Below are 10,814 nucleotides of genomic sequence, written 5' to 3'. Positions count from 1 at the left end.
TAATGTTCTTAATGTTTATTTCCGAAAGCTGACGGAGCCAGCTGTTCAGCGAAAAGCAACCCTGCACGATGTCGTAGCAACCCTGCACATTCCCCGATGTTGATGACCGCTTGACTAACACAAACAACAATCAGCTGTTTGACGCGCTTTGTTTGTGTTGTTTTCTGCATTGCTGCCATTTGCACATTCGTGTGCATTTTCCCATTATATCACTGACGACTGCCTGGTTCGTGGGCCGATTCAAAAAAAGACGCGAACAAGACGATTACCACTCAGGATTAACCACAGCTCCGCTATTCTTCCTTCGGGGCGGGGCCCATTCGACATTCGGGGTATTTTTCCGTAAGAAAACTGCGTACCTCACCCGTTTCGGCCAACATCCGTACTCGCACCTTATCCTGATTGCGGAGGTATTCTTGCTTCTTCAGATAGATTTCCCACGACCGGAACTTGGTGTAGAAGGGAGGGAATTTCTTCTTCTGTAACTGAATCTTTCCACCCATGCAGTACTGCGTGAAGTCGAGAATTTCGTTATTGTGCAGCTCCGCTTCCGTGCGGCACACAGTGGGACTCGCGACCACCTTCGGGAAGTTCATGTTCTCGGGTCGGAACTCAACCACGTGAAGACCCTTCTCCTCCGCTATCTGCTGGTGGTGTTTCTGTTGCAGCAGTCCGATGAAAAAAGCCTTCACAACGTGCTGAACGTTCGTTGATCCTTCGCACTTTGCCCGCAGGTCTTTAATACCGAGCACTTCACACACGGTGCGTATCGCCCGGTGACACTTTAGACCGTAGCCCTCCGGTTTCCGTTCGACAAACAGCTTCGTAGCACCGAACTGGCAGTGGAAATCGTGAAACACTGTATTACCATTGCACAACTCAAAGTGCATCAGCTTTTGACCGGCACGGTTCCTGGCCTGCCGCAGCGCCGCTCGGCCCTCGATCGCTTTACCGAATCCGAACCCGGCAAGGCCGTTACCGTTGCCGGTGACGACCATGGCCGAAACGCGCCGTTTGCGTCCGTGGTTGCCTTTCATATTTACGACAGCCTTTAGCTCCAAACACTTGGTCTCGAACCCTAAAAACTCGTCCTCGCCAATCGGATCCGGAGGTCCGATGCTACGGCCCGGCGCCTTCGATCCCGACCAGCCGCGTTCAAGTGGGCTTAGTTTCAGGCGCTTGAAGTTCACCATCTCATCGCGAATCCGCCGCAGCTTCGCTTCTCGCTCCTTGTCCTCTGGCAAACGCTGCTGTTGAACTAACTCCCGACCCCGGACAACCGGCGCCGAAAGGCCGGGCCAGACAATGTTCGCTTTTCCGAATCCGATCACCTGCCCTTTGTTCAAATCCTTTGCCGTGATGCGACCGGAGCCCTTTCCGCGGCCACGCTTTTTACCAGCGTTACTAACCGAGATAACACCCTTCCAAATTTGCTCGGCGGGAACTGAAAGACACGAAGGTAAGAACAAGCGTTAACAACCGCGTTCAAGGAGCAAGTGAACAACAGAAATAGCTACGTTTGTTGAAGAAACTCGTGTTGCGGACATTATGTAATGTTGGGTTGTTTGGGTTTAAGAGCACTCGGGTGCGGGCTTCTTCCGAAGTGAATGATGAATGGTTTCTCACAGTACTGCTTAATGGAGCTTGGCGGCTGATGTGCATCGAGGAAAATGCACGAATCAACGTTTCGCTGCTCTTTGCTGCAATCCTCAACATTTTGCTGCACTAACAATAAACAGAACGTACCGGCCGGAAATCCGAAATGCCAAAACACGATTATTGTTTTCTAGTTATTTATTTTACAAAACAGTGACAGGAATTGCTCGAGCGCCTACGTCCGTTTATCACCGCAGGTTCGATGCTCCGGTCGAGCAGGCCGACTGCAGCGCCCTCTACAAGTCAGAATGAGCTTTGGCAGCTTTGGCTTTTCTTGGAAAATAATTTTCTATTCAAATCGTAATGTTCTTAACCAAATCGAAACCTCTCCAAAAACACTCAAAATTTCCAGATGAATTTCCATCTTTCAAAGAAATTCAACTCTCCAAACTAAGCATTTTTTCCTCTAAGCTTTCTTCTAAGCTTTTTATTGCACTTTTTCTCAAGAGGGTTTTTTCAAATTCAAAATTCAGTTTTCGAACAACGAACAGCGACTGAACCGATTTGGCTGAAAATGGGTGTGGAGAAACATTAAAAAATCATTTCACAATTATTGGCGATAAATAAACCGGAACAACGTAACTCAATATTAAAACTTGTGATTGTAAACTGAATGCAGAGGCATTTTCGTAACCATAGCCATTTTAACTGGCACGTAGATCGTCAAACACATCATCTTGTATTTAAGCACAAGATTCACGCAAAGCCAAACCACTATTAGTGTATATAGTGGTGGTGTGGTGGTGGAACGGTGCGTCATCGATTTCCTAATTTGCTTTGTGTTTGCCAATTTTCCACCGTTCCTCTGTTTTGCTGCAGAACTGTTTGCCGAGCACTTGAATGTTAATTATTTTTTTTCATCTACTCGGCCTTCGCCAATCGGCGGCCATAGTAGCCAAACCGCACATTGCCTTGAGTCGTGGCGCAGTCGTAGCAGGCACTAAAATAGCTTCACACATTCCGGCTGGTCGCCCGGTGCTCGTGGATATGCTTCGTTATTGTTTCTTCAACACTGTTGGCTGTTATGTGGGCCATGCTTTCGGCGAGACGACCGGGAGGTTTGTCGCTACCAACCATCGTGTCGCAAGCAAGGGTTCACCGTTTCGCCCACGGAGGCCAAATTATATCTAAACAACTTTGCAACTAAACCCTAACCTCAAATCTATCAAGTTTGAGTAGGTCCAACGAAGCGGCGCGGAGAGTTTGCCAGCGTGGCGTGGTGGTGGTGTGCCCAGTACACAAAATAAGCAACAGCAAACGGATTCGGTGTAAGGCCAAGGGACCGGGCGCGCAGTCCGGAGGGTTTTGCCAAACAAACAATCGACAGTCGACATTGGCATGGCTGCCTGCAAAATGCAAACAAACAATGGGAACGATATTTTTCAAATTAATATTAAAATAGTACGCCCAAAGTGCTCTGTACACTTTTGCTGGCTCAAAATAAATTCAATGCCATTTTCGACCGATGTGATGATGAACTCTGTTGCGGGGCGGCCGAGAAGTTGTAACAGTCGCTGGTACCGAACTTTGCGTTGGTTTGGGCGTATCCTAGATGTGGGTTGGCCGAACGACAGGGCACATTGTAGGTTGTATCTTGGTAGGACAATGAAACATTGGTTTGCGTTTTCTTGAACTGAAAGTAATAACTTACTTAAATGATGGTCGCTTGCTAGTACCAGAGCTTTGAAACGATGAGCGGCGGACAGCATTTAATAAATCATGAAGAATCGCACCGATTACAAAATATTAGGTAACTAAGTAAGTAATTATCCGACAACTTTTCCAAAAACTTTATGGCAACCAACACACCCGATCGGGCTTTTGGCTCTTCATTACCGTTCGCCGCTCTCTGACCTTCTGTTAATTGGGAAAAGTATTGCACACGAATCGCATCGAGGGAACATTCACGGTGTGTTATTTTAGTTACAATTCAATATTTACCAACGGAACAATACATATTCATGGCGTGAAACTCGCTGCAAACATTGGAGGCGCGACAAGACGCAGGAAATGCCTTGGAAAGCGCAAAGGAAACAGCAACAGAAATCCCTTACCCTAGGCATTGAGACTGCAGACGTCTGGAATGGTGATTATTTAGGGCGAACCCGGAGAGTGAGGCGAACTGTCACCGAGGGAAACGGGAAAGTCCTTCCCGTTCGCGTGGAATGCAAAGAAAGGCTGTATGGTTGGGACGCTTGCTTGGCACTCAATTAAAATTTCATGATAACAGCTTATCGTGCATGGTTCATCGAGATCTGGCTGCATTTGGCACAACATTTGATTTGCCAAGTGTTCGGTCCGCAGATTCGCGCTCCAACTGTTGCTGAGCAATGGCGGCCAGCATCAATCATTCACAACATTTGCCGACATTCAACGGTGACAACCCGACATTTATTGCCCAGCGTTACAGATGAAATCAAAGTCCTGCAAACCCGGCCGAGCCCCTTTGCTAAACATTACTCACACACGCAAGTCCTCGGGCGCTGCGGGATGCAGATTCCAGGGTCCGGCAACGAGCTTCGTGGTTTGGTCCTTCGTACGGTACTTCTAATGAGCCTCATGCTTAATCTCATTCGGTACCACTCCCGGGGACCGATGAGCCGACCGAGACTATCAGTCAATCTACGATCCGCATCTCGAGACCGCCTTTGCGTTCTGTAACACTTGGACTATCGTTTCATGCTTCATTTGCCGGAACCGGTGCATCCGGGTCACCCCCGTTACGATGGATGGTAAACTTATCCGACGTAATGTTTACATAGTGCTACCGTTTGTCATCCTATCATATCGTAAATCTTCATCTCGCCTGGCCAACAACCAGCGAAAGCTTCTCACCATGCATTTCCCATGGCTGTGCGAAGCGTAGCCCGGCTCAGCGATGGTGCGGTCCTAATAAATTGTTAGGCGAATGTTTGATCCATGTTTATAAAGCATTAAAGACGGAACAGATATCTCTGGCCGGCCCACGGAAATGGGTGTCAGCTTTGAATGGAGTTTGTGAGCTTGTAGATAACGAACAAGTTTTGAATTCTTTTGACACACCGGTCGTTCCTTCAATTAGTCTGCATGATGCTTTTAATTTTTCATCTCCTCCTACGCTATAGAAGAGTCATGTGCATGTTATCTATTCAAATATATCTAGCCGGATAAGAATCTGTGGAACGCCACGAAGTGTCTTTCGGACTCCGATGTTGTCTTGAAACAATTGAACAGTTATTGACAGGATTCTACATATCGTCGGTTTTCGTCGGAGAGAATCTGCAGGGCGCCATTTTGAAAAGACCCTTGTTTGGTTTGCATGACCACCCTGCAAGCAGAGTCGGTTCCGAGGCCCGGTTGTAGACACTCCCGACCGACGGAACCACAATCGCTAGTGATAATTCCAAACGAACCTGAAGCGTTGGACGTTATTTTGTAACATTTTTCACATTCGGCGCCTCCGGGCGTTTACAACACTCAATCTGCTTGTTACATTAAATGCAACGGTGTGTGTTTGTGTGTGCGAGCACTCATTTTTCTGTAATGCGTCCGATTACACTCCTCTTCAACGGTATTTTGCTTGTTGGACGGGAAAAGCTCGATCGGATGAATGGTAGCGAGTCCCACTTCCGCCGTCCTGACTTAGGGCGTTTTTCCTGGGTTTTTTATTTCGCGCAACCTCCCGTGGAAACGGTGTTGTTGTCGGCATGGAAACGCAGGCCTACGGGGCAAAAATCCCGTTCTCAAGTGCGCTAATCTTCAACTTTCAATCGGCGAACCGTTTAACGGAATGGTTGAATTGTTTTCGTATTTTTTGTTCCCCATTTCCCTTGCTTCTCTGTTTCTCTCTTTCTCTTTCATGCTCTTTTGCATAAGTTCACGGGTGGTGAATACTTGGTGTTTCCAGTTCCGTGGGATCCCGAATGGAAGAACGTAATGGCACAAGGCTCGTATTCGGAGCGCTGGTAGTTGGTCCAGTTTAGCTGGTATGAATACAAAATTGCATTTTATGCTTTTAAACTCATAAATAAAATACTATACTGTAATGAAAAAATATGACCCAACTTTTGTACTAAAGATTATTTTAAGCAGCGTTTGCTGCTCGGATCTCGAAACATTTAACTGATGGTTCTATGATGGATTTGAGCAGATCGTTTGTTAAACATCGAAAGCATTCAGCTTTGTTTTACAGAACGACGAATATTTTAAGTAATACTTGATTGTATTACAAAATGCTGTATTGTTAAAAATTTTGAAATAATTCGAATTTGTGTTAGATAATTTTCGACTTGGGAAGCGAGATTGTTTTGTTTTGGTTAAATTACACGATCCGATAGAACAGTAAAGTGAATAATTAATTTCATTGCGATCAGTGCGTAACGGTCCAACTGTAGTCCGTCACGTAACGCTAAGTCCTGATGGACAGTTTTCAATAAGCTAAATGTGCTTGAAAAGAATGCACAATAATTTAAATGACACCAGAATTCAATCGTTCAATCAACTCTGTATGTCAATTTTTGTATAGTAAACACATGAGCTGATGAAAAAGTTGTGAAACTAAACACACATGTGTGCCTAAACCTTGCTGTAAGACTATGCAAAAACTAAATAAACCCAAATATTACCACTCGATGGGAATGGTTCAATCAACCACTTCACTAACTTGTGACCAACCGAGTTGTCCACTCTAGCACGAGAGCATCCTTTCAACTAATTGAACTATTTACTCTCGCTTTTGTGTTTCTCGTTAAAACCGTAAGTCCTATCGCCATCGGTTCAACAGCAATCCGCGACCACCCAAGTGCTGGCTAAGTGCTATAATCAGAATCCATCGACATCTAGCCACGAACACACACAGCACAGGACCGGGGAAGAAAATGCGTCCTGAATAAACACAAAACATTGCTTTGTCACATTCGCCTGGCAACGACTATGTTGAGGCTGAGCCGAGTCTTCTAAGCCATCGTCCAGTTCCTGAGATGACGTGGTTCTTTTTTTAAATTTTTAAAACGCATTCGCTCGGAGTGGCTCGAAGGTCGCGTACCACACGGGAGCTGAAGGTCCGTGCGTTCTCACTCACTTATCACTCATCGCACACTCGACCATCCCAAGAGTCCTTGCGTCTAATCTGTAGTATATTGACATGAGTGAGGTAGGTATTTGTGCTCCTGTCGCCTGGTGTTCGATCCATTGGCCAACTCTGGCGAGCCATGTGGTCCAAAAATTCGACCGCCACACACTCACCATCAAGAATATGCACCAGGAACGTTATCCTTCGATCTCGTTTCACCAGTTTGGCTTCCATTGCGTCTCGGTTACCGTGACCCGTCGTAGCCACCGATCGCTTCCTTCTACCAAAGTTAGGGAGCGAGGCAAGCCGGTGAAAGGAAAAGCTCTTTTCGGTCGACAGTACTTATCATAAGTGTTATGATTGTGTGTAAAATGGCTACGACAGGTTTTGCTGGATGAACTGTATGCTGTGCGAGGTTGAATCTTGTCTGCTTTCTTTGGCAGGTTGCCAACGTGATCGGGTTTGAGTTGCGCGTTCCCCACAATGATCCTTGCACGATCCTGTCCGAAACCGCTTCAGGTGGAACCCTCAGGGATCAACCTATTATGGTCAGATTTTATGGATGCATTTCAGTAGATGTGAACATTTTTTGAGGTCCTGGAAAACAACAACGCATTCGTTCTGCATTACAACCAAGGAGTGAAGTGCGTTTCTCGAGTGCACTTGACCGAAGAAAAATGTGTATTTGTTGTGACATCATTTTGAATGGCTGCTCTTAGGAACTTCATTAAACCTCTCCTGACTTGATTCATGGGTTTGGCATAATGCGTTGCGTTTACCGTTTGCAAAAGCGATTAAAGAATTTTGCCACATGCCTGTCGAAACGTCAAGCCGTGGGAACTGGGCCACCTAGTATGGATGCACTTCATCCAAATACATCCTTGGAGAACAGCTGTTTGGCTTTCCTTGCTGCTCCGAATGCTTCCATTGTTTCCGGGACCATTTCTATGCCACGATACCTCACTTCACGATGAAGTATTTTGGCGAGACTCGCGGCTCGAGGATCGTTAAATTCCCAATGACACTTCAGTGGCCCCGCAAGCGTACCCATGGCTGTGGCTTCGCGAATGCGGTGGACTTTCGTCCACCACAGTGACATCGGCGGCAGATCTTATTCATTGACTTACAACTTACAATGACTTATCACAGAGGAAAAGCTGACGCACTCAGATCAAATCACGGTGCGTTCCTAAGCGTATAAAATTGATTGCATAATATATTGAATTGTATTGTACAACGAAGGCTTTCTATTCAAAACGTTTCGAAAATTTCGTCACAACCGCCGAAGGTTTGGTAGGATAACTTGCGTACATAACATTTCAGGCAACGGGTAAAAACACCATGATGCCGATTGTGCCATGGAACCGACTGCTCCATGGCTCAATTGGGTAATGCATCTGCACAAACAAGAAGTTGTACCGAGCCTCGTATCCGCGCATAAACCGGCTACCAGTTACCGGTGGTTCTGATGGTCAACTGCATAGCATTAAGGAGTGGACAAACCAACCCCGAAGCCGATAGCTATTGGAATCGCTGAAGGTTTAAAAAATCCCGAAGTAAAACAGCAGCCAGCGTAGCAGCAGTCAGCGCAGGAGCATAGCGGCAGCAAAATCAACTATGCCAGATTCAGCATTCGAGAAGCATGAAAGTGGCCACTCCAAAGTTCGCTAGACCGCGCTCGAGCGTACTTTATTGACACCTAGTTTTCGTGCCGTACGTCTACAGCGGCCTGACCCCAGTGTGGCATCACACTGCAACAACAACTACTACTACTAGTGCCCTCACCTCTACGAGTTTCTGCTAATAAGGGTGTGTGTTTGTGTGTAGTTGTTTTCTCTATTTTTTCCCAACATTGTCGATGCCGATGGCGAGGCTCGCACCTTACTTTCCTTCGTCCGGTCGGCAAGCACCGGGCGTCGCTTGGACATTTTGTACTGCTTTTCCATTTTCTAATTTCTTTCTATTTTGTCTTTACTGCCCGGAGTCAGTGGTCATTTCCACTTTGCTCGCCAGTCCGCGGTGTCGTTTGGCTGAATTCCCTGAAAGTGTGTAGTTTTCTTTGTTTTTATTTCATTATGCAAAGTTCTGCCAACGTGTGCGCTAGTCTCTCGGTTTGCCCTGCCTAGGTTACCAGAGCGGACACTCAGATTGCGTCCGTTCTCTTGTCTCGATTATTCTTTTCCCAGAAATAGAGCTTAATTTTCTCCTTAAATGGAAATTTCCCAATAAATAATATTTCGCTGCCGTGGATATGGGGAAACTATTGAGTTTCAATCAGTAATTGCATTACGTACGCATTAATCGTGTCAGAGATAAAAGGATACGGTTCCTCCGACGGATACCATAGAGTTGGTATCTAATTGTGTCTAGTTGGTTTGTCGAATAGTTTGCAACAATTTAATCCAGTTTTGTAAACGGCCATTAACTTGTCCTAGTTGTGATTCGCGAAATATTAAAAGATAAACCATCGCCTCACTTCAAACGCGTCGGTCAAGAACACAAACACAATATTGATTCTATTGCCGCCAGCATCCAATTATTCCAGCTTAGTTCTTGCATCATTGCATTATTTTCATTGCATTACTCTAGGTTGGTGCCGGTCGTCCTTGATCGTGCCGTTTCGATCTTCACATTCCGGTCAGCCAACGCCAATTCTAAGTCAGTTTGTGTGTCGGCATCGGCAGGGTCGCAATATATACAGGTTTGTGTTTTCTTTCGAAACAACGAATAAAAAGTTCCCTTTGTTCTAGTGTTACCAGCCACCACCACCCGTGGCTCCCGTCGCGTTTCGCATAGCGCCCCCCGGGGGCCAAGTCTATTGATTTAGCGTCCTTCAAGTCAGCTTTTTGTGCCCTTTAACCACGCCGTGAAAAAGAAAAGCCAAAGACCGTACCAAAAACATTTGCTCGCGTAAGCAAATCGCATCAACGCACACCGAACGCTGCGAAAACTCGTTCCGGGAGGAAGTCGTGAATCGAGGTAGCTGGGATCGGATCGGCTGGGAACAACGAAAAAGAAAACAGGGTGCAATGGATGGGGAAAACTATCTTTTCCCGCTGCGCTGTCTTTGTCCTGCTTTCACTCGCTCGCTCGCTCGCTCCGTAACATGCTGTCTCCCTCTGACAGCTTTTCCGTCTGAAGCGAGATGAAGCGGAAAAGCGTAAAACTATGAGAGAATTACGCCAGCAGGAGCCTGGCAGGGAAAACGGCGACTACGACGAGCAAGAAGAAAAGCTGCAGAGTGAGTGCGAAAATCGCGCTGCTTGAATCGGCGGGACTCGAATGAATATGCATGACCGGACATGACGCGAGCGAGAGAGCAGGAAAAGTCGAGAGCTGCCAAACCACGAGCGAAGAAGCAGCCGAACAGAGGAAAAACACAATATAACAATTTTTTGGATTTCATCAAAAGGACACGCCTTTCGAGTGTCCTGATAAGGGCACTCGAAAACCAATCGGATGACGATGAGAATGGAGAATGGAAAGTCCTCCAACCAGTGCGAGAGAGAGAGAGAGCCAAGATGGCGCGTTCAGATGGCTCTGCGCGTTCAGTGGGCGTGGCCAATGGGCGACGGGCCGAACCGGCGGCAGTTCAGCTCAGCTCAGCTCAGCTCAGTTTCAGGTAGACCTCTCAAACCGCTTGACGGACAACTTCGGCGTGCGTCTCGAGTGGTGCTGCGCCTGTTTTCGTTTCGTCCTTCGGCGACCCTTTCCATTTCGGCGGCGATCCGGATCCGTGTGCGCTCCCCGTTCGATTACTCGTTCGCCGTCCTGTCCTCTCGCAGCCGTGCGATGCGTTGTGCTACCGATGAGAGCATAATTTCGTAAACAACGACCACGACGACCACGACGACGTGCAAAGTAAACATCGCACCCGCACAAGAGGTGATCCAACGCCTCCTCCACGGTGGAGTGCCCGCACAGAGGGCCGGGAATAGGGAACGAGAAGCGAGAATCCTCGAAGAGCGGAAAATAAATACTAGCAACCGCTGGCAGCCATTGGTGAGGATCGTCGTCGATCACTTCTCTGTGAAAGCCTGTGCTCCGTCGAAAGTGTCCATTAGAAGAAAAAAAACCCGTGTCCTGTGCGTCCGTCGTAATCGAACCG

At 47.0% G+C, this 10,814-nt stretch overlaps 1 protein-coding gene across 1 annotated transcript; it reads right to left on the bottom strand.

Annotated features, from left to right (window-relative positions):
* LOC131209200 (small ribosomal subunit protein uS5m) lies at positions 1 to 1,776 on the bottom strand. The gene is made up of 2 exons (XM_058202205.1): positions 1,518 to 1,776; positions 1 to 1,444 (listed from the first exon to the last, which is right to left on the bottom strand). Exons 1-2 carry the CDS (start codon positions 1,714 to 1,716, stop codon positions 294 to 296), a joined length of 1,350 nt encoding a protein of 449 aa, XP_058058188.1. The 5' UTR covers positions 1,717 to 1,776; the 3' UTR covers positions 1 to 293.
* Between the last annotated feature and the right edge of the window lie 9,038 nt (positions 1,777 to 10,814).

Source organism: Anopheles bellator, chromosome 2 (genome assembly GCF_943735745.2).
Source record: "Anopheles bellator chromosome 2, idAnoBellAS_SP24_06.2, whole genome shotgun sequence".
NCBI lineage: Eukaryota > Metazoa > Arthropoda > Insecta > Diptera > Culicidae > Anopheles > Anopheles bellator.
The sequence above is the reverse complement of the archived record's forward strand: the minus strand, read 5'-3'. Positions and strand labels throughout refer to the sequence as shown.

Coding starts and splice junctions, on each gene's coding strand:
- LOC131209200 (XM_058202205.1), bottom strand. CDS start 1,716: ATGTTGAGGATTGCAGCAAAGAGCAGCGAAACGTTGATTCGTGCATTT. Junction 1,445..1,517: donor CACGAGTTTCTTCAACAAAC/GTAGCTATTTCT, acceptor CGTGTCTTTCAG/TTCCCGCCGAGCAAATTTGG.